This window comes from Schistosoma haematobium, chromosome 1 (assembly GCF_000699445.3).
Source record: "Schistosoma haematobium chromosome 1, whole genome shotgun sequence".
NCBI classification, from domain to species: Eukaryota; Metazoa; Platyhelminthes; class Trematoda; order Strigeidida; family Schistosomatidae; genus Schistosoma; species Schistosoma haematobium.
Window position 1 is genome coordinate 81,051,440 of NC_067196.1, and position 25,044 is coordinate 81,076,483.

At 35.8% G+C, this 25,044-nt stretch overlaps 2 protein-coding genes across 3 annotated transcripts in view; one reads left to right on the top strand and one right to left on the bottom strand.

Moving 5' to 3' along the window:
- Positions 1–14,399, top strand: part of USP8_1 (Ubiquitin carboxyl-terminal hydrolase 8) — a 55,991-nt gene extending 41,592 nt beyond the window's left edge. Inside the window, exons 15-20 of one of the 2 annotated variants that reach the window (XM_051209819.1) lie at positions 2,911–3,024; positions 4,615–4,757; positions 6,619–6,751; positions 8,667–8,697; positions 10,638–10,726; positions 14,144–14,399. In XM_051209819.1, coding sequence (XP_051075281.1) covers positions 2,911–3,024; positions 4,615–4,757; positions 6,619–6,751; positions 8,667–8,697; positions 10,638–10,726; positions 14,144–14,227 — 594 coding nt within the window. In that variant the 3' untranslated portion in view covers positions 14,228–14,399. Of the gene's footprint in view, positions 1–2,910; positions 3,025–4,614; positions 4,758–6,618; positions 6,752–8,666; positions 9,418–10,637; positions 10,727–14,143 lie in introns of both variants that reach the window. The other variant, XM_051209820.1, reaches the window with a different exon arrangement.
- Positions 14,400–15,764: 1,365 nt separating this feature from the next.
- UBE2E1 (ubiquitin-conjugating enzyme E2 E1) lies at positions 15,765–21,753 on the bottom strand (the record flags this gene model as incomplete). Its single annotated transcript, XM_012943543.3, has 4 exons — positions 21,428–21,753; positions 21,263–21,395; positions 21,156–21,227; positions 15,765–16,244 (listed from the first exon to the last, which is right to left on the bottom strand). The coding sequence occupies exons 1-4, from the start codon at positions 21,676–21,678 to the stop codon at positions 15,765–15,767; spliced, it is 936 nt and encodes a 311-aa protein (XP_012798997.1). The 5' UTR covers positions 21,679–21,753.
- Positions 21,754–25,044: the final 3,291 nt, after the last annotated feature.

A 25,044-nucleotide genomic window follows, 5' to 3' on the forward strand; every position in this document is an offset into this window, starting at 1 on the left:
TATGAGACCCAATAGTTGTGCCGTAGTGTGCACTACTTATACAGATAGATATAAGTAGTATGTAATGGGAACTAGAAGTTGAATGCTTACCAGTAGAGGATTGAAACCAAGAGAATATAAAGGAAAACAGAAAGCAATCGGATTAACAGGAGGATTAGAAGAATGATGAAGTATACGAAACACAACTCAAAGAAAATGTACAAGTGATGTACTTAATGTACGATTTACATATTTTACGAAGGCACTGTGAGATTTTGTAAACAATAAATTAGTTGGTTTACCCTGTTATTCTTCGTTCATTACAGTACTTGATTTTCAAAATCAAGTTTTAATAAACAAGGTTTAAACCTGAATCTCAATGAAGGAATGTTAAGTGTTTTAAGCCACTAGACCTTAACTTCAATGTTTTTCAACTATCGTGTGTATCATTTTGGGTTTAATTATTTTATGTACGTGTGTGCATGTGTGTTCAAGACTACCATTATTATTTATGTATCACAAATATTTAAAACATTCATCATCAAATTGATAGTTGGTGATTAGTTTGAAGAAAAAGTAATTGACTCAAATGCGTTTAGAAGAAATATCTTCAACCGATTCTCCTCCCCTGGCCAACTTCAAGGCCAATTAGTCAATCGTAATTTTAGCTATCTTACTTACTTACTTACTTTACGCCTGTTACTCCTCGTGAAGGAGCATAGGCCACTCACCAGCATTCTCCATCCAACCCTGTCCTGGGCAATCCTTTCTAGCTCCTTCCAGTCATTATCCATACTTTTCATATCTGCTTCGATTTCCCGACATAATGTGTTCTTTGGCCTTCCTCTTTTTCACTTCCCTTCAGGATTCCAAGTTAGGGCTTGCCTCGTGATGCAGTCTGACGATTTGCGTAATGTATGTCCTATACATTTCCATCGTCTTTTCCTAATTTCTTCAGCTGGAAGTTGGTTTGTTCTCTCCCACAGAAGGCTATTGCTGATGGTATCCGGCCAATGGATGTTGAGTATCTTGCGTAGACAGCTATTTATAAATACTTGTACTTTCTTGATTGTGGTTGTTGTAGTTCTCCAAGTTTCAGCTCCATACAGTAGAACTGCCTCGACGTTCGTATTGAAGATTCTCACTTTGATATTGGTTGAAAGTTGTTTTGAGTTCCATATGTTCTTCAATTGTAGGAATGCGACCCTTGCTTTGCCAATCCTCCCCTTTATGTCTGCATCTGAACCTCCTTGTTCATCGATGATGCTTCCCAGGTATGTGAAGGATTCTACATCTTCCAGAGTTTCGCCATCAAGAGTGATTGGATTGCTGTTCTCTGCTTTGAATTTGAGGACCTTGGTTTTCCCTTTGTGTATGCTGAGGTCTACTGATGCAGAGACTGCTACTACACTGGCTGTCTTTATTTGCATTTGTTCATGTGTATGCGATAGGAGGACTAGGTGATCTGCGAAGTCCAAATCGTCTAATTGATTCTGAGCTGTCCATTGTATTCCGTGTTTTCCTTCAGATGTCGAGGTCTTCATAATCCAGTCGACCACCAGAAGAAAGAGGAAGGGAGAGAGTAAACAGCCTTGTCTGACTCCGGTCCTTAATTGGAATGCATCTGTCAGCTGTCCTCCATGCACTACTTTGCACTGTAGTCCGTCGTATGAGTTCCGGATAATATTGACAATCGTCTGAGGAACTCCGTAGTGTCGAAGAAGTTTCCATAACGTCCTCCTATCTACACTGTCAAATGCCTTTTCATAATCAATGAAGTTGATGTATAGTGACGAGTTCCACTCAACTGATCGATTGACCTAATTTAACTATTGTACTGACGACCTTTCGCGGTCAGATGTTATTGTTTCTGTTATCTTTATTCACAAATCCTGTATTATTATTATTGATAATAATACTGGTTAAACATCATTATTAATCTCCCTAATACATAATTCATTCACTCTGTATTCATCCCACCTTATTATTTCGTACTAATATTTCACACAATAGAGTCTTCCACGAAACGTTTGATCTCATTGTAATTGCGCTATTATTTCATTCGCCTTATCTGACCCATAATTATTCTGATCACTGATCTTAAATTTTCACTTAATATATAAGCTAAATTAAGTTAACATTTTATATGAGTCATATCAGCAATAATAATTTGATTCTAGTTTGTTTGACAATCCTAAATTAACATACTTAAACTTTAAACTATACACTTTACCCTTAACCCGGTCATTTTTCGGATTATTAACTTGGATATATAATTCTAGAACCTGAAGAGAATTTATCGAAAAGAATATTCTTCGTTCAAATATTAGTCTTTTAATATGATGGGAATCTTTAAACGATTAAAAAGTAACTGTATTAGTTTTCTCTTGTATCTGTTGACTCTTTTCAACTAATTTGATTACTGAATAAAGATTACTTTAAAATAAAGATATCATATAATCCATTATACGACTAATCAAGCTTTCTACATTCTTTCCCCCTTTGAATTGTCAGTTTAAATAAAGAAAAGAAATTATATAATTAAAGAAAATTATGTCACTCATTAACTAAACAAAAATCTATGTACTCAACTTTGTATCATACGATCATATTAAGGACTAGTGATACTATTTAATTGCATAAAACAAAATTGATAAATTGGCATTTGAATTTGCACCTTATTGATTGAATACCGTATGTTACAACCTTGAAATATCCAATTTATACTTGATTCATATTCTTACAATATAAAATATTATTTTTCTTGTCACTATTATTAAATCATTAGTCTACATTTCTAGAAATATATTATTTCACTAACTAAATATTGTGTGATTGGTGAAGAAATAAATTTGTGGGGGACTAATCTTTTTTGAACCTTTTCGCAGATTATATGTTGACTTATTCACTATATATCATTTCCATTTATAGGGACTTCTTCGTTCCACTGTGAAATGTAATAGTTGTCATGTGACTTCTACAACATTTGATGTTTTCATGGTATTATCCTTACCCATTGAACAAATTAATAAATGTCAATTAACAGTAAGTTAATTTAATTTTAATATGAAAACCATGATTATTCACATAACAATATGTATAATCAGAATGGCAGTTTGTGGAGATTATAGTAATTTTAACAATTAAATTCATGAGTCGATGTAAGCCAGACCACAAATGCAAAGTTGGAAACATTGGACGGTCATTTCGTCATACTGTGGAACACCCCAGCAGTGCGCATCCATGACCCCGAATGCGGGATTCGAACGTAGGACCTTCGGCCTCGCATGTGGATGATTAACCTCTGAATAAGCATTGCTGCGGATTCCCATGCTAAGACGAAACGACCGTTCAGTGCTTCAATGGTGATCTAGCTTACATCGACTCATGAATTCAATTATTAAAGTTCCCATTTAAACATTAAAAGCTCGAAGTTCAGCGAAGTGACCTCTTTTTAACGTATTTATTATCATGTCCAACTATATATATATATATATATATATATATATATATATATATATATATATATATGAAAACGTGTGTTAAAGTATTATTTCTGCGAGGACAGTTGAACAAGGAATAAACATGGTGATGTAATAGAAAGATTATAATACTGTACTAGTGATAATAGTTTAAGGTCAGGGTAACAATAATGATAAGGCGTACTTCTTTTGTGCACACTCATGGATGGCAAGAGCTGCTGTCTTAGTGAGCTGACTACGAAAAATCGAGGTAGATTTCGGCGACTTGTATAAACAACCTTATAATCAACCTGTGGATCAGTAGGGTGGTTAGAGTCGACTAGGTGTTCAAGAATGGAACTTCTTACTACTTTCCTCTCGCCCTTGTAGAACCACACTGGGACATGTCCTCGTATGCGAGTTGAAGGCAAGCGTTGGGTACGGCCTATGTACCTTGCTCCATAAAAGCAGGTGATTTGGTAGATGCAGTTGCAGGCGACCAAACAAGAAAGCTTATCTTTTACGGATACGAGAACAGGTTCCTACTAGTAAACATTATTCTCAGTTTTGTTCCATAGAGCGTTCTTTTTATTTATTCATATTGCGTAATCTAGTACTGTTATCTTTTTATTACATTATCATGTTTATTCTGTGTTCATTTGTCCTCACAGAACTAATAGTATATATATATATATATATATATATATATATATATATATATATATATATATATATATACTTATAGATTGGACAACAATGCCTCGCTGATGTGAATATACTTCGAAGTTTTAAAAGACGAGTTTTACCAGGAACCTTTCAACTTCCCCCAGAAAAAAAGGCTTTTGGAAATGGTAATCATAGAGGATGGTCTTGACGCTGAAGTCAGTAGACTAAGTCAAGCTGAAAAACACTTACATGGATTTCTCGACGTTCCAGTCTAACAAATAGATAACCACTTGCTCCTAATAAGCATGCAGATGCATCCATTCTTTATCTTTCTATGGATCTTGAGTTTCACCACTCATTCCATTCCTCCTAAAATTATTATATTTTGCTGTTGAAATCATTCATTTTAAATCTAATTCGTGTCAATACATACTAATTCTGGAACATTGGATACTCATCCATGTTGTTTTGTCTAAGTTTTAATTCGTATTTTTTATTATTTTTCTAGGATTGTCTCAAATTATTTCTTGAAAAAGAAGAAATGGTTGGTCAGTGTCGTTGGCATTGTCCAACATGTAATACAAGACGTGATGCTTCCAAATGGATAGAATTATGGAAATTACCGACATATTTAATTATACACTTAAAAAGGTTGTTTAGACTTTCTTTTTCCATTGTTAGTTATTCTGATGGTTTTATTCATTGTTATGGATGATGATGACGATTCAACTTTACTTTATAGTACTAAGTATTTTTTTCAAAATAATTACAAGTCTAATAAATATGTTTCCTACTAAAGCAACTGATGCACTGTAATCATTCTATTGTGGAATTCTGAAAAACTGTACTAATTACATTTCGAACTTTCTACTAAAATTAGAATGTAGTTATCATCTTATTTTCATACTGCCGGCTAAATAACATTATATCTCAGTGTTTTTTTTTAAAATTCTCATTACTATAAATGAAACAGTTGAACAAATCACAAATAGACTGATGAAATGCATGTTTTAGATGTTACTACTAGTCAATAGTAATAGAGTAGTTCATATTCTAATAGGAACTTACCAATTTAGTTGTAAATATTGTAAACAGAAAATGTCATTCATATTAAATGTCTGGTTTTGTTTTGTCATTACAAATTTCGAAAAGATATATATCAGGAACGTCATGTTTTGGAAGGTTATAGATCTGTGGTTAACCCTTTCGGTTTTCAATCGACTGTAACCAGTCTACTTTGTGTAGTAATTTTAGTCTATACAAAGCAAATATAGTCCAACACTTCGTGCCTTTAGTTTTATATTTAACCACTAGGTTGATTAATTGTCACTATTTCACATTGATTTAACTCAAAGAATTTTGACAAACAGATTATATTTCCACAGAAGTTTATAAAACGTCTAGAATACAATAAATGTTGACTTGGTCCATCATATTGTGATCGATCTAGAACTATGGTACTTGGAACAATTTATCATCAACTGGCCAACCATTTATTCATGTTAGGAGTCAAAATTTATTTGGTTAAACGTGATTATCAGTTTATCAGTTCACCATTAAACAGGCTAATCAGCATAGAACAAATACAGGAAACATTTATACTGCTCAACAATCTTAATAGACAGGTTGGTTAAAGTATAAGGACGGACTTCAGCTATTCTAAAAATCACCTTGAGAAGTTCGCACTTGTCTTTAGATAGTCCGAGAGTAGTTGATTAAAATAGTTTGCTTTTACTGGGAAAAAATTCCAAATGAATTGAAAGCGTACATAACGTTTTTGTATGACTCAAAATCCTTGGAATTTAAAAATTAAAAAACTGTTGAAGAATCTTAATGTATGACCGAAAGCTAATACCTTATCAGTTCAGTGTTGAAATGTCTACATTTACGTCTCCAGCAAGTTTCATGATCATGATAACTAATCATGAATGTAGATTTAAGTAACAATTTCACTTTGCAGTATTCACAATGTATAATATATATGGTATTTTCTGTAGACTATTGTTTATAACGTGCTATCAAATATCGATTAGTGTGGTTTCATTATCTCACCTTTTTCTCTCTTCAAATAATCAGATTATCAGTAATGTACTGTGTGTTTGACTAAACCGATAAGTAATTAAATAAAATATTGCTGATAGTTACATTTAACACAAGAAAAAATTATTAGTTGAACCATGTTTTGACCTTTTCAACAAAGTAGCGTGATATGTTCATCTGAGAAATATCAAATTCTATTATTATTATTAATCCTTAATTTTAGTGTGTGTGTGTGTATATATGTATGTATAGATGTTTTCATTCAAAAGGGAATCACTCTTACTCTCTTGGTCTCAATAATTAAAAATTCATTATTTTCCTTTTTTTCAATCAACTATTTAACATCAGAATGATTTTATTGAAATGAATGAATAAAGGATTCATTAACTGTTATATAATTTTTTTCTTAGTTGTGTAATTAAAATTGTGTTGTCCGTCTGTTAAGATTACAAATGTTTCTTTTTAAATTCAGATTTCGATATGAATATGGTAATTGGAGAAAACAAACAACCAATGTAGATTTTCCTATTGAATGTTTAGATATGAGTTCGTTTATTGTTGGCCCAAAATTGCATTCTAGTGAATACGCTTTATATTCTGTTTTGGTATGTTATTTTCATTATAAGATTGGTCATAGTAGTGTTACAATCGATATCAAACTAAAAACAAACAATAGTAATAATTAACATTGGGAGTTTGTAGAGATTGTTAAAGTTTTCTAATTTTCATTATTAGCATATATTAGTTAGACACTCCATTTTATAAACTAGGAAATACTGAACAACTGCTTCACCCTTATTTGGGACTCCTCAGCATTCAGGATCGAAAAATCTACCGATGATTATACTCAGAAATTTTGGATTTGATAGCGAGTGCTTAACTTTTACGTCTTTGATCTGTCTACCCACTAATATTCAGAAGATAACGTGTCTCGATGTAGATTAGGGCCTGGTTTAACGTTAAAGCTGGAATGCGTGATTTCGAAGTGAGTCTAACTGCCTTGGGTAGAGAGACTAAAACTATTCTATCACCCGATCGGTTGACAAGCGAAAGAGAGAAAACGAGTCAACTGGAACGACACTACTCGATTTACTCCCGATCTCGATTTCCAACTCCGATTCAGTTTAGTGCAAAAAGTTACATGAATAAATAGATGACTAACATGACTACAACGCACAAACAATTAGAAAAATACAATCATGTCCAAAACTGGGCATTAGTGTAGAACCGAAGGTTACGTTTAGATTGCAATAGCTTTGGAACAGAATAGGGTATGACAGTGAATCACACATCAAACGAAAGCTTATGGTTTGTAGAATAAACTAGGGACAAAACTAAATGTTAGTATTTTATGAGCTTTGAATTATTTGAAGTAACGTCCCCAAAAATAGCTTCCGTTGTTTGTCACGGCTTCTTTGCTGCTCTGTTCATATCACTAACTATTAGACCATGAAGCTGAAATATAATTGATCTACATGTCTAGCTTCAATTAATTCACAGTACTGTGAAGTAAACTATCAAATAATAATTTTATTTTCCATTTATTTTAATTGTGGTTAGAGTTGTGGTCGAATTAACGATATTTAATTATGTTAAACAGAATTTCAGTTGTCAGTGAAATTATTGTATGAATGATACATACATACATACACACACACACACACACACAATTCTTTGACTTTCATTACATGATGAATATAACATTGGATTTTGAATTCTTTATTGAAATCAGTCAAAATATGCTGTCAACAACTAGTAATTGAAAATTAAATGATCTCTTATTCAGAATTTTTATTAACTGTTGATAGATAAGTGAAACTAAGTAATTGAATTTGTCTTCTTACATTTAGCTCTAAACCGTCAAATGTTTTAAATTTAAACCGTCCTTCAGTCTGAAACAGCTTTAATAGTTAATACTAATGGTTTTAGTCAAACTTAATTATCTATTGAGAATAGATAACAAAAATCTCCTCATAAATCTACAGTAATTATGTGCTTCTGATTTTTAATCAATATTAAATATCTCAGGAAATTGCATTACACTGACTGAAAATAACATGGGTTTTTTTTAATTAGATATCATCAGCTTGGTGGTTAATGCATCTAACTCTCATCAAGTAGGTCACAACTTCGAATTCTACTCCACCTGGTCAGAATCGCTAGCCTAAACGCATGTATTACTATCGAAAATTTGAGCGTGAACACGGTGTGTATGTGGTAAATGAATACCACAAAATGATTTATTAAAATAATTGAAATTAAGGGAACTCAACTAACAAGTACATGGTTTAAGGTTCAAGTTTGTAACATAATAGAAGAAAGTTAATTACTTTATTCACATTAAGGTACTGCTCCATTATTGAAATGTGAACACTTATGAACTAAATACTAAATTTTATATAAAACAGTACATTTATACAATTATCGGTGTGCTCTTATGTCAGTTTGAGTGTTGCTTTTTTAATCAATGCTTCTTTATTATAACAACCACTACATTTTCCTCCACTGTTCATTCTACAGAATCATCGTGGTACAATGGAAAGCGGTCATTGTAAGTGAAGTAGACTGTGTTTTTCTACCATTAAGACCTAGTCAAATATATGTATATTACTTACCCGACAAACAAAAATATTATTGGGGTGTTGTACATTAGGATTTTGATTATTGAATTACTATTTTAATCATACCATTTGATTACTATCAAAGGGAAGTTACTATTTTTGGCGTAGGCGTTTATTTGTTCATACAAAGTATTGATTGGTCAAAACATATGTGCTTTGTTGAAGTTTACCCACTTTTATCTAACTGATCTGTTCACATCCTTTTTAACTAGATTAATCAGGACATTATATTCTGTTGAGGCTCGACAACCAGATTCTCATTGCTTTCAGTTACCTTCATGTTAATTAAACTGATTGAATGTTAATCAAAATCATGAACATCTTGCATACATACGCTATACCGCTGTGCTTTAGTGTGATGTTGCGGAAGATGTGTTGGCCTCGTGGGTTCCAGAGACTCAGCTTTCATCACGTGATGTGATAACTCTCCCATCTGAATACTGTCTTCCCAGAGCAAAGTTTTCTCTTGTTAGTAACTACGTAAAAGGGTTCCTTTTAACAAGATGAGATTACTAATCATACTCTCAATCCACAGTCTGGGCCTTGGTCCGGCGTCACCTCCAAGGAGAGTTTCCAGTTAAGTTAGTTAAAATCTTACTTCACAGACGATGCTTTCAGAAGATTATCTGTTGTCTATTGCTTTATTGTAGGTAATAATCTTCCTATTTTATGGGTAGTTGCTCAACTTTCATTTTTGAAGATGATGTAGTCAGTAGTTATTACTAGTAGTGATGTCCTGTTAAGTTATGTAAATGAATTGATTGGTCACTGTTAGTATAGAAACTCGTTTGTTCGTATACCTCGTCATTAGGTATCAGTTAACATATCCATGGTATTAAGTGGTAGTTATTAGTGAAATCTCTGGACACATTCTCCGTCCTACTTTGAACAAATCAAATTGATATATTTGTAATCCACTGGTTTAGCGAATAACTTTTCAACCACATAACTTCAAGGCACTAGGTTTGAATTTCAAAAACTCACATCTGAATCGTTCCAATTAGAACAAAAACTAGCATCTTAAATGTTTGCCATCGGTTACTACCCAATATTGTACTTAAAATATATATGTTGTGTTGACCCAATCACCCCTTTCTTTAATTCTGACTGATTTAAGATAAAGTTAGGAGGAAACTAGGGCCAGTCAAACCAGAACGTGATATCAGTACATGAAGCTATTGATTGTTGGTCTGGTCTATAATAATTTGTACAGACTAGTTGGTTAAGGTCCACGCGATTATTCTGACCAATGGCTGGAGATGCTGAGTGCCATGACTCAAATTTAGGTGCAAAAGTACAAATGCCTTTCCTTAAATCTTGAGTTTTAAGATTATTTTATACTTTTTATTCAACAGATTAACTGTATTTGCAAATCATATTATTATTGGTTTACTACGACTAACACTGTGGTGTGTGCTACTGATATCGACATATAGAAGTAGTATGTATCGCTATTTCCTCATTTACTCACAGTGCTGATGTAGTGTGGCAATTTTAACCGACTCATATACATACCAGGTTCCATTTTGCGCATCATTGACTGACTGCCTAGTTTATTATGACAATGAATGTATTTGTTAATAAAGTCTACAAATCATATTTACATAAACTAAAGATTTTTATCCAGCCTAAACTAGTGTGCATAAGTTAGCATTCCAGATATCCCTACATTTTTGTTAGTAGTTGTTGGCGTTACAATTCAACGGATTGCTTCGTCCTAACTACTCCGTAACCTCCCCCTTTATCTGCATGCGTTGAGTAATACTTATTTTCAGTAGCAATACTTCTGTTCCCTTGTTTAATGAATTATTTTATCCTAGCGTACTGTTTTTGTCAGTTATACATTTTAACATTCTTGATATTTCAACAGATACAACATTTTGTCGTAACATCCGTGACGGTCGGTGGTATGAATATGATGATGAAAATGTATCTTTATTAGATAAAAATGAAATACAAGTAAGTTATTTACAGAATTCAAAATGATAGCATTTGTTAGTGTAACAAAGTCCTCGGATTTCTCTGATGTACTTGTTTCTTGGATGAATCAAATGAAGTAGCATTGTAATCAGTTTGATAAATCAAACTGGATTGTCGCGATTACTGAATTTCGAAGTTGAATCAGTAGCTGCATGACATCACATTTTAATGTCTTTGAATCAAAAAGATATGTTTGTCAATAAGGCAGTACGGAGAAAATCCCTCTTACTCATTCAATCCTAACTTCTTTCGAATAATTTCTAAGAGTCCTAAATTTGATCATGGTTACTATTTTTATGAACTCCAAACCTATGTTAAGAGGGTATTCATAACCTTTTTATTTCACTCTTGTCCCATTCATGATCAGTTTATCGTAGGAAATGCCATATTATGCTTTTAATTATTTCCAGCTACAACTCTCATTTGCTAAAAAGCACTGCTTCTATTACTATTCCAGTCGGATCACTTTTACAAGTACAATCCATGTATTATATATATATATATATATATATATATATATATATATATATATATATATATATATATATATATATATATATATAATTCTCACGATATTAAAGAAACTTGAGATGATTTGGAAAATAGGTTTTTGAAAAAGAGGATTTTCTCTGAGCTGAATGATTTAGTCAGTCGAGTTCCATTCATTATATTTGCTATGTAGTTAGTGAGACTGTAAGATAAATTTATAGTCTTAAATTTCTCAGTTTAGATCAACTGTTTTACTTTTTCTAAAGATGGCATATGAGATATAAAATGATTTATAGAAAGACATCATTATAAGATGAAAATATTAAAGCAATTTTATTGTTAAAACTTGTAAGATTTTCCACGAATCGTTTTCATTAATGCCAAGGTATTTCTTTGAATGTGCCTTGTTCTACTCTTAGTAGTATAGTTCAAATTACAAAATAATCCAGAAGTCTTTTGTGTATTAGGCAATTCATATTATTTAGCTGCATAGAACTAGTATTTGAATAATAATAATAATCACACAGACTCCCAATTGCTCATTTCGGAGTCATTTGAATGCAATTTATTAGAATAGATCCGACTCTTAATTAAAATAAAGTTATATGTATAATTGCTTATTTAATTAGTTGTATTTATTTCCTAATATAGATTGGTGTACTACTGTTAACTAACTCTTTCCTGATAACTAATTGACAGAAAAATAAAAATGAGATTCAAACTTACTGTTTCATTTATCTTTTGGGAATGGTTAGACATTATAGAACTTTCCTCTATGATCACCACCGCCTACGTGCCCCAATAAATCATTTACTGGTAAAAAAAATACAAGATGGATTCGGTTTACAGATTTTCAGGCAGCTTTCGAGAAAATTAGGCAACTCCTAATCTCCAACCTCTTACTCGCACATTATGATCCTCTCCTACGTATTGTGGCTGCATCAGATGCTTCGAAGTATGGTATTGAATCTGAAAAAGTGATCTCTCATTTAGCTAGATTCTTAACAACAACAGGACGGAATTGTTGCCATGTTGAGAAAGGATCACTTCAAATTATCTTTGCTGTTAATAAGTTCCACAAAATGATATTCGGACGTCATCATAAACCATTACTAGCCGTATTCGGGTTAAAAAAAGGGATTCGTGTCCACACAGCTAGCTGACTACAACGATGGGCAACCAAATTTATGGGCTACGATTTCAAGATCAAGTACCAGTCTACTACAGCCTTTGGACAAGCGTGTGCCTTATCAAGATTAATAAGATTCCAGATGAAAACTGTAGATGCCACTCTCGTGTCAGCAATAGAAAGTGAGATAAAAGTTCGTCAGGTGTTGTCTGATGCAGTCGGTTGACTACTGGTTACCTTAGAACTTATCAAAGAAGCCACTGCAAATGACAAGGCATTGAGAGAAATGGTCAAACCATCATTTTCAAGAACCTTTTATTTATTTTAACACATAGATATTAGTACAAAGAGGCACCAAATATATATGCGCCACGCAAATTTCATTCGATATGTGTGAGGGCTGTGATACTGCCCGGGTGCCCAAACCGAAGCAGGTGGTTATCTTAGGGGGCCACTCCCCGAGCCTTCGACCTGAGGGTCTGATCCACAAGGCAGTGGAGCATCGTAAGGAGATGAAGTCCCATGGAAGCCGGTGACCAACGATTGGTTCATATGCCATTTGTTCCTGCAGGATACTGGAGCCCATGTGCACCATTGGTTTGGAACCTTTACAATACTTTCGTTGATGTGGTTCCTTTATGGTTGTTGATTCATGTCTTATGTTTGGTCACCGAATTGTCACTTCAAATTTATTGCACCAAAAATTTCCCAAGCAATTTCGCCCGAGAAAAATGTGGTTGGCGAGGATCACACTGGAAAAAGTGGAACATCGCCGTAAACCAGGCTACAAGTAGACCCGAGAGCGAATTTACATTTATTTAAAGAATGAAGGTATTGATGAGTACGAAAGTGTCCTTCATCAAAGTATTTAGAGACGCTGGAACGCGAGAAAAAGTCCCAACCAATAAGCGTTGGACAGAAGTATTGCAAAAACATCTGGAAAATCTAGAATCGCGTGTCACAGCGTTGGTCGGACATTTATCTAAACTGCGTTTGGTTTCGGAAACCTCCAGTGGCACAAAGTCGTGTATAAACCCACAAATATCCTTGTTTTCCTGTATACGAGCCAACCTTGTAGTAAATTTTTAACTCGTAGTTCGTGTCTTCTCTCTCAATATCACTTAACATATAGAAGTAGTTCATGTTATAGGAACTGGCTAGGAGGACAGTTTAGACGTATCGGTAGCAGACTTACCGGTTTACCTACATTCATCAAACAGGGTCCAGGACCTTCAGACCTCGTCATGAAAAGTTACTTTCTTACTATTGAAGTAAAAATCCATCAGTCCACGATTTTTACTTCAGTGAGTTTGCGACACTGCTATCATCCATTGCCATTGGTGTTAGGTGGTTGGACCACACTAGTAAGTTTTTTCTTAACGTCAGGAACTGCGAAAGGTGCAGTATTGCCGACTGACATCACCAGATGTTCTTGACTAATGTTTGAAGGCTTTGGGTTTTTTGGCTCATAATGAGTCGCAGATCTACTACATCGTCCTTAGTCTTGAGTTTAGTATTCTCTCATTACTAAATTCACAATCATAATTGTCTGTACTAAAATATATCTCCTATAAATATTTTTTATAAGACTACTGATACACACAGTCCAACTTGTTTGTTCCCGTCTCAGTACTCCTCTCTTTGTTGATGTGCAATACTGCAACTTTGACCGATGAACATGTAAGCCACGTTATGAATGATATGAAATTTGTGGTAAACCATTTATATGCTATAAATCACTCATTAGATTTCACTCTTTCTGCTTTATTCTCTTCCAGAATGATAATGCTTACATATTGTTCTATGAATTACTACCTCGTGTTGGTGTATTTTTCGAAAATACACATAGTATGCTCCGATGAGTTGTTCTAAATTGATTTGTTATTTATTTATAATATATATTTTTACTTTTCAGTAAATAAGAACACAATTTATCACGTTAATTTTTTGTTTGTTTCAACAACCAGATGTATATCTACATATTTTTTACCACTAATATTTAATAAAAGATAAATTCTTATCATTTTCTGGAAATACTGTTGGATATTTATTATTTAAAAAAAAGCCTTGAACATGGCAATGAGTATTTATTAAGAGGAAAGGTAAGACATACTTCTAAATGATAAGTTAGTGGGAGCGGTATAACCAACCAGTTACATATTGAATGCCCTAATCACAGCAGTCACCCTATGATCACTTATAAACTGTTAAGACACTTAGCGTCTGAAAATATCTGAAACGTTACTCTATGGATATTTGAGCTGTATACGTGGTTGGTCGTATTAATACATTGAGTTCCATTATTTACACTTATTTAAATTTACGTTTACTGTCATGGTTCGTTGGGGATTTTCCGAGAAAAACAATGTAGGACACCTTGTCGGTTTATTCTTGCTTAGCCAAGAACGTTTATTCAATACATATATTTCACAAACTACTAGAGTGGTACGTGTGCACTTCCGATTGTTACTCGTTTTCACGAATTACGATGCCGATCCTGAAAACTTGGGAAGATTGATAACCTCTTCTGTGAGAAGACATTCCTTTTTCGATATATATCAAAAGTCACGTTCCTAACTTTTCCAAGTTTATTTTTACTTCCCATTTCAAAATCAAGCGCTTATAGAAGGAACAAAAGTAGAATGACAGGAAATGTATAAGTATCAATTATACTGATAACAAGAGTATCAGCCCACTATTAGAATATGACTTGTGAAATGAAAAACCTTTTGAATGATAAAAATCGTAATTCATTATTCTACTTAGTAAACAAATAACGTTTGAAGTGATCACAAAAGCTATGGTAGAAACTAGTATTGTTTGCTCTAAAAGGTACTTTATTTAATGAACATCAATAACCTAGTAAACAATAATCAACTGAGAAATGCTGATATGTTCACATGCAAAAGGATTCAGAAACATAAGCATATAATACATGTTAGCATACGATTATTAATCAGCTTGAACAGTGATAACTTTGTACAGCCGCTAAGAAGTCATGTTTTTATATCATAGAATAGTTATGAAAACAATCAGCGATGTTAGTAGTTTCACTTTGAAACTATTAGAAATAAAATATGTGTAAACTGATCCGCAACTTCAGTTAGACCTAAAGTTAACACCTGAGATTTTGAAAAAGTCGGAGATACATTTAGTGGGGTATCGCCATATTCTCTCTGTTTCAGAAAGTAATCAGAAAAAATGCCGACAAAGGAATGTAAATAAGAAAACAAACTAAACGAATGTTGGTAGCTACGCTGGAATCGCTTAGGAAACAGTAAACAAAGTGCGCATGATCTTTTAGAAAAGATTCACAAAGCAAGCTATAGATTAAATTAGAACGAATCATAAAGAAACGAAAGAACCAGGTAAATAAACAAGATTAAGGGATCTCAAATATTAAGCCGGAGTGAATGAATGGGCAATAGTTGTTTCTGTAGAAGCTACGGGAGTGTCGTCTTCGAGAACTTCATCTACACTTTCTCCTCCATCACTTCTAGCACCAATGCTTGTACAGGCACTTGCACTACTGCTTTCTGTACATGGTACTTCCGTTAGAATCTCGTCTTTGTTTGACGACGCGAAGCCTGAATGCCCGGAATCTGATGATCTTGGGGTGGGGGACAGCGTGATACGTGGTCCTCTCCTAGAAGACTCGGAATCCGCATTCATACCATGTGAATGTCCAGTAGAGGGATAAGTAGCAGAATTTGCATATTTTTGTGTCCACAGTCGTGCAATACGATCATGTTCTGATCTGTTATGCATGTATTGGCTAGCAATAGATCCAACAAGCGGGTCGGCAGGATTGCAATCAGTAAGTAACGAGCAAATGGACAGTAGAACTTTACTAATGGTAAGAGCAGGAGACCAATTATTCTAAGGTACGAAGAGACAAGAGGTGGGAATAAATGGTGGGATTGCTGGTTAAATGTATTTAAGAAAACCAAATATATCAACAAATATTTACTCTACACGACAATTTACCTTGACGTTAACAGATTTTACGAAAAAGTATCGTTAGAGCATGTTTAAGCTCACTGGCTGACAAACATAAAGAACTAATGTTAATACAGGATCCCACTGTTGATAGGCATTTCAATCTCAGTTTTTTGTTAAACTGCATGAACTACAAAGTTATAATGGCAATTCTTATATGCTAGATTAATTCGACATATCATTAATAAATATCTCAGTTTTCCGAATTATAAAAAACAATTGATTATCTGTACTACTGTCCGCTTTAAATAATTTGTTAGTTACTTTTATAAATTTTGTAGTGATCTATTAAAATCTGGATAGAAACAACGTCATCGGAATCAGTCGGGACCTTTGTAAAACGTTAGCTGGAAGTTTTGTAGTGTGACCAAGTACTTGGTTGTTAGCATGCAAATGACCTCCCACAAATTGATAAGATTAACGGTCGGAAATTCCGTAAAATACTTTTTTTATTCAATGTATAAAAAGTAGTGACAGAATAGTCAGGTTAGTGAACTGCATGCAGAACCCAGTTATGGTAATGGAACCTCTATTTATAAGCTACTCTACAGATAACTTTCTTTTCTATGAAGTTAGTCAATAGGATTAGTGATTTCTATCATCCTCGAAGGTAAGTTAGAAGCCAGGGAGGCCTGTTGACCGATTTGACATAAGGTGCGTACGTTGAAGGCTCCAATATGTAGTTTGGAGAGAGGTTTCAGTAGACCTGGGACAGTGTTTTGATCACTGGAATCGTTGGCTGTGGTGACACTTGAGGGGGGAGCCGAAAGAGGAATTTTAGAGGTGAAAGTCGATGTAGGAGGAATAATAGGGATTGAAGAGGGAAATTGATTATGAATACAGTGGTCTTGAGTGCTGTCAGAGGTATGAGGGCGGTTATCATTCCCCGGTTGCCCACACCGTGGAAGGGTTCTTCTGGAGGTGCCTGAAAAGGAAATTGGATTAGAGGTGGTCTCAGTGACCTGAGAGCCTGACCTCAGTGCCCAAGGGACAACTGCTTGAGGTCGGTCACACACGACCTTTATGTGAGTAGTTCTCGTGTTAGCTCTGTACTTGTTGAAACCTTACCGCCTGAGACGGATATCCGTGGGATAAGGCGAGGTGTGCATTTTTAGGGTCGACCTTTTCTAACCCCATCCCTCCTTGTGGGAAGGCAGCATCGCTGCCATGATGGTTGTCTGAAGGAAACACCTTACTGCTGTCACACCTCTGTACAGTCAGCAGTACGACTTCGCCTTCGGACCTTGTGCTTGTTGCTTTTAGTCTCACCGTTCTTCAACCGACCTGTCTGACATGGTAGGACCTTGAGGAACGGTTGTTCCAGCCAGTATAGCTCGGTTGCTTCATCACGATAGGCAAGCCCGACCACCGCGTCAAGGTAGCAACAACTCTAGTAGAAGTTCAAGAGGCTATAGTTAATCTAAAACGAGGAAGGGCAGCTGGTCCAGATGGATTGGCTTCAGAGATCTTTGAGGATGGTGGTCCAATTTTAGCGATTAGGTTGACTAATATTTTACCTAAGATCTGGGAGTTAGACGTTATTCCATCAGAATGGTCACAATCACTTATCGTCCCAATATACAAGAGAGGGTTAAATCATCCTGTGACAACCATAGAGGGATTAGTTTAACTAATATAGTATCTAAAATACTAGCCTCGATAATTATCAAACGCCTAAATAAGACTCGTGAACTGCAAACACGAGAGAATCAAGCTGGCTTCAGACCTGGTCGTGGCTGCATCGACCACATATTCACCATTCGTCAGGTTCTAGAACATAGGCATACCTCTGGGCGTCCGACAATGGTGATCTTTCTTGACTTAAAAGCGGCATCTGACTCCGTAGACCGCGAGATTCTGTGGCAGTGTCTGTCATTGAAAGGCGTACCTCAGAAGTACATAAACCTTGTGAAGACTCTTTACTCGAACACTACCAGTCGAGTCAGAGCTTATGGCGAACTGTCATCTACTTTTGCAACCTCAAGTGGTGTCCGTCAAGGCTGTCCACTTTCTCCATTTTTGTTTAACTTAATCATAGACCTATTGATGGAAATAACATTCTCGTCGACTGAATTCTCGGGTATTGATCTCCATCCAGGAGGTCCACTTATCGACTTAGAATACGCAGATGACATAGTCCTGTTTGGTGAAGACGTTGACAAAATGCAGAGTCTTTTGGTAGCACTAAGCAACAATGCCAGAATGTTTGGAATGCGCTTCTCTCCCTCTAAATGCAAGTTGTTGCTTCAGAACTGGTCTGCGTCAACATCTGAACTAAGGATAGGGAGTGAAGCAGTCGAACGCGTTGGCAACTTCATTTATCTTGGAAGTCTGATCAGCCCTAATGGGTTGGTGTCTGACGAAATCTCAGCACGGATTCGAAAAGCTCGCTTGGCTTTTGCCAACTTGCGTCACCTTTGGCGAAGGCGAGATATCCTTCTATCAATAAAAGGACGGGTATACTGCGCGGCAGTCCGTTCTGTTTTACTTTACGGCAGCGAAACATGGCCATTAAGAGTAGAAGACACTCGTAAGCTATTAGTATTTGACCACAGATGCCTTAGAAATATTGCTCACATCTGCTGGGATCACCGGGTAAGTAATAGTGAGGTTAGACGCAGGGTATTAGGGAATGATGGTAAATCAGTTGATGAGGTTGTGAATCTTCATCGACTGAGATGGTTGGGCTACATGTTACGTATGCCTGAACACCGATTACCACGACGTGCAATGCTATCCGGTATTGGAGATGGTTGGAAGAAAGTTAGGGGCGGCCAAACCAAAACGTGGCATCAGTGCTTGAAGACACTAACCTCTAGTCTGAGCCATGTTGGTGGATGCAGATTGCTTGGTTGGGGTCCGCGTGACTATCGTAACCGATGGTTGGAGACTCTTGGTGACATGGCTCAGAATCGATCACAATGGCGTAGGTGTATACACTCTCTGTCTTCCTTTAAACTAAGAGATTAAAATCGCTTCATATCTTTCTTTCTACGAACTAATTCTTTCTTCCTGTACTACATACTTATTGCAATCTTTCTTTCATATATTACCACCTCTGAATTAACTACTTTATGACTCAGGTGTCCATCTTGTTGTGTTAATGAGGTATGGCAACTTGGACCGATGCATATATGTGCCTGGTCCTACGTTGTTATTTATTTATTTATTTTAACACATAGATATTGGTACAAGGATGCACCAAATACATATACGCCACACAAATCTCATTCGATATGTGTGAGGGCTGCGATACTGCCCGGGTGCCCAAACCGAAGCAAATGGTTATCTTAGGGGGCCACACCCCGATCCTTCGACCTGAGGGTCTGATCCACAAGGCAGTGGAGCATCGTGAGGAGATGGAGTCCCATGGATGCCGGTGACCAACGATTGGTTCATACGCCATTTGTTCCCGCAGGATACTGGAGCCCATGTGCACCACTGAATTGGTTTGGGATCCGGTTAAAGCGCCGGACATTCGCTTTTCGTCCTCTCATTTTCGTAAACAACACCCCCGCCACGAGAAGGCAGTGACTAGGGCTTCCCTGGCAGAGGCTATATACGCGTGGCCATGTGAGGGCATTTCGAGAGGGAGAGCAGACTCTCCCCGCTCTCGGCAGTATCAGGGCATTTGGGGTCATAAAGGCGCTACGTTGTAGCTGACTGACTAAGTTAGAAGCACCTCCACATAATTGGATGCCTATTTTCATTGCCAACACCGGCTAGATTTAGAATGTTAGTTTTAGTGTTTCACCTGCGTTAGCATTATAAGACCTAATACTAACGTATTATCTAGATTAGTCACACTAATAAAGATAGGGAAGCCTGAAGAAAGGGAGAGGAGAGGTTATGAAAATTGCAGACTGTAAACTGTATAATCCATGGGGCGGAAATTTATGCAGCAAGATAGGGAGTAAATGCACCTATATTACTGTGACGATTGTTAATAGTATCCGTACAACAGTTTCCAATTTTTCCGGAAATAATTAGTAAGGATATAATAACCTTGACTAACAGTCAGTAAACTCGTACACAAACAACATACCACGTTTATATAACCTTCAAGATTCCTAAAAATATCAATGTGACAAGTCGTAAACTTTTTCGCATAAGCAAAACGCGTTTCTCCTAACTCAGTCATCACTCAAAGTCTACAGACTGAAAAAAACAAGTTCATTCAAATCCTATAATTACATGACAGTGGTCACTTTGGAAAAAATAAAAACGAATTTTCAGCTGAATATCTAGCTATGTACGAAGATATGAACTCGCTGAAGTTGCCAAGATAGTTTCAATTCAGCATGCAATTTAACGGATCTTATCACTAGCCTATCAACAACTTTCATTCATTGGATTGATAAAGTCTACTTTACGCTGAAAGTCTCCAAAAGACGTTGCCAGTTTTTGCTTCAAAGTGAAAATCACAATGGATAACTCCAGAATATATCTCATATTCAGCGTACTCTCTTTCCAAACAATTTTCTCAATATCTGATCTTTCTCATTATGATTACCAATACATTATTTCGACTTTTCAACTACAGTGAATTTGTTTGGGCAGGACCTCAAAAGAAATCCTCTATTAAACAAACAACCAGACTATATAAAGTGGATGGTCGAATGCTACCCATTAAAATCTCTGAAATTCTAAATGAGGTGGAATTGTGTAGCATTATGACTAAAGCTACTTAAGTTAATCAAATTATCAACAAGGACAAACAAGAATAATCGAGGTTTATATCCCAAATTACCACTCAGCCGGAAAAAAAGTTGGGGTACAGACATAACTTACCTTGAGAATATCTAGGCAAATCACACCTTGACTGTTAATATTGCAGTGATAGATACGAGTTTTAAAAATTACCTAAACGATTAACCGTAACGTATAATTAACAGTACTTTTGGGGGCTTAAACGGATACTCCATAGAAAAGTGAATGTCTAGGAAGAATATTCCACCTTCATAAACTGATCCTTGAGGACCTAATAAAGTTGATACCCATTCATAGAGATTATCTCCTCGCGGAAATGCACTGACAATAAAGTAACAACTAAAAAATCATACCTGCAATTGGGAGGAGGGTCTGACATGATGTCCGTTAATTCCTTTTGTATTCTTAAACGTATGTAATTTCGCATGAATATTACAAACCTTTTCAAACTTGTAGACATAGATTTAGACTTGAAATGTACACTCGAAGGGGGTTTTTGACCATTACAAGATGAAGGTAACGAGTTTACAGCAGTTGAATGACCACTAAAGGCTCTGTCATGTGTACGTTTACGCACTCCACGTCTTGAATCAGAGGAAGACATAAGACTACGTTACAACGATGAAATCGTTGAAATGGCGGGTAACTACTACATAAACTATAACAAAGTCAGCCGACACCAAACATTATTTAATAATGTTCGAGCTAATTATATAACTAGTCATTCCATTTAAGCTCTACTTCGCAAGTTCAAGGATCTTCATATGTAAGAGATATGCTACTTCATGGTGAAAGCTGAAATTCTTCAATGTTTCAAGACAAATAGTTCGAAAAACCACAGCACAGCAATTTGTACCCGGAATTTTCCGACCATTTGAGAGGCCATAGGCCCATCCAGTAAACGGCAAAGAGGCTTCTTATACCTTACAGAAAAGTGTAGTTTGGGATTGATAGTCAACGAAAACAATAGTATGTGAAAGGTTATCAAGATCATTGGATTCGGAAAGTCAGCAAGTGGTGAAACTTGTAACAGAAGAGCAACCGCTCAGTTTCTATTCTGTAACAATCGACAGGCGTAGAGAAACTGTTTTCAACTAATAAGTCACATTTTCGCTGTATGCATTTTGGTTTGGAAGTCTAGTAATGTAACTGACCTTCGCGTTCATTATGTTGAATTTTAAAACGGGTTCAGACATCTTATTAAAGGCTATCAGCCAGTTTATATATTTCATGTTTCTCTAAAATAGTGGGACCCGCTGAGATGTAAATTGATGACCGATGGTCAAACCCTAACTGGTTTCGTTTTGGTTAGATAAATCATGCATGTAGGACCAAGGGCAAGTATGTATCGTTCTATTTTTTAGCGTTTGATGTATTTGCACGGACGTTCCAATGGTGTGCGCATAGTTCATGAGTATTTATGTGTGTTTCGTTTAAGTTATTCGAATATTGTTTTGACTTTAATGAATGAATTAAACGAACTCAATTACGTGTAGTTATTAACTAATTTTATATGCGAGTTTTTGATAAAAAATAAGTATAAACCGTAATATTATACCAAGAATATATTTCTGACAGGGCCGTTACACACCATCTTTATAGACATGCTCTACGAATCGCAACATTAGTTTGCTTACAGTATGCTTCCCAAGTAGGGTCGTATTCTAGATTATATCTATAAAAGTAAATAACGGTACATTCGTGCAGATGTCTTGGGGCTATATTGATTAGGTTTACGCCTTAGTACTACACGGGGTACAGTCTTTAAAATATTTCCCAAAGTGGTATCGCGTCCACGTTACACACCCGATGCAAGCTCGATATAATTGCGTTATGATTCTTGCCGTGGTAAGTATATATGCAATACAAATTTTTAAGTTTATAATTGTAAAGTAGATATATATAAAGTAGATGTGAAATAATATATGTCACCATGTTAATGAGAATATGAAAAATAAGGAAATTAATCGTCATTCTAGTGTGATTTGACAGTAAAGTCAGGTCTTTTGTAGCGACCGTTTGTAATGATGTTTGAATATCCTCGATGATGGTGTAGAATTATGGTCTACTATGGTATTAGTACTGCTCTAATAATAGACCTAATCCTAAAATTGTAGATTTGTCGTGATATAACTGCCTAATCTATAAGATCTTACGTGGAAGTCACATCATCGACTACACCAACTCACTGTATCGTATCAATTACCAATACATGATGTAGAACAAGGTTAGGCTAGAGAAGGAACAATATATTTAATATGAATAGAAGATATAAGGTAATATTCAGATGGACCACGCCTGCATGGCCGAGCCATGCCACTCGATCAACTCCAGTTTATTCCATTCCTTCTTCGCGCCTTCTCCATTGTTAGGTATTTCTCCGCGTTAAATATTGAATGTCTATTTTCTGAGTACTCTCGTGTTCACAGCTTTGTGGATTGTGTGGCTATTGTCCAATGCCACTACAATGGTACGGATTAATCTTCGAAAATCAATTTTTATGGGCAATATGTACATAGAGTGAAATGAATCAATTTTTATAGGTTTGATAGAAGATATTATGTCTTAATCTGAAACTTTGGATTTCTAAGGATGCATTTCATTTTGAAGGGGAAGATATTTCTAGAGAGTAAAGAAGAGAGAAAACTAAGGCATCAAAAAATCGACCATGTTAATGGGAGCATGTTGGACATTGACCTCCTAAGTTGAAAGGTTTAGTTATGTGATACGTGATTTGCACGACAGGGAACTTTGTTTACTGGGAGTTGTAGTGCTGAGGTACTTCGCACTTCGTCAATAATTTGATTTCGTACTAGAACAGAGAAAATTACATACAAAATTTGTATTTACATGTAATTTTGTTAAAAACCTAACGAATCATGTATTTGGACGGACGGTTGTTAGCGGGACATAGACTAGATTAAAGCATGCTCAATGCATGATTGTTTTGGTGCACGCTGATTGGCTGATTCTTATCCAATCAGCACTAGTCGATAGTCGGAGAATACTCTGGAATCTTCTTATGTAAAAACTATAAATATACCGACGTTTTCCCCTATTGTGCTTCCGACTTGCTATTTGGAATATAATCTTTTTCCTGTTCAACCGTGTTCTGATTTGGGGACTTGTCGAGTGAATCGGTGTCCGAGAATACTAAGCAATAGGAATAGCTGGGTCATTAACCGTAAGAAGAAAGAGAGAGTTATAACAGTGGCGACGGGGAAAAAGGAAAACAAATTCAAGATGCCCATATCAGATGACCAGCTTAACCGAATACTACAACAACAGCAAGCACAACTTGATGCACAAATGCGGTTGTTAGAGACCCTGACTCAACAGCTCAACATTCACAGCTCGAGTTCACATGCTATTTCAAGTACGTCTTGTGATGCAGTTGCTAGCAGCATCCCAGAATCCATCTATGATCCCGAAAGTGGAAATACTTTTCTCACGTGGTTCAAACGTTGGGAAGATACATTTAGAACAGAATTCTGTAACCAAGACGATGCGTGGAAGACCCGATTGTTGGTACGTAAGTTGGGAAGTAATGAACATGCACGTTTTGTTGACCATATATTGCCAAAGTTACCTCGAGAGCTCAGTTTCGAGGAGACGGTATTTCAGTTGTCAGAGATATTCGGCGAGTCATCCTCGTTGTTTAGTATTCGATATCGGTGTCTAAATTTGGTGAAACGCGAAGCTGATGAATATGGTGTTCTAGCAGACATTGTCAACAGAGAATGTGAACGTTTTAAGTTACGCTCGTTGACGGATGACCAATTTAAATGCTTAATATTCATCAAAGCTCTTCAGTCACCACAAGATGCTGAGATCAGGACGAGACTTTTAGCTCGACTGGATCAAGACCCAAACGTCACACTCAGAACATTGACAGATGAGTGTAAGCGTCTACAAAGCATCAGACACGACAACGAGTTGATTGAACGGGTAAATCCTAATTTAACCTGCG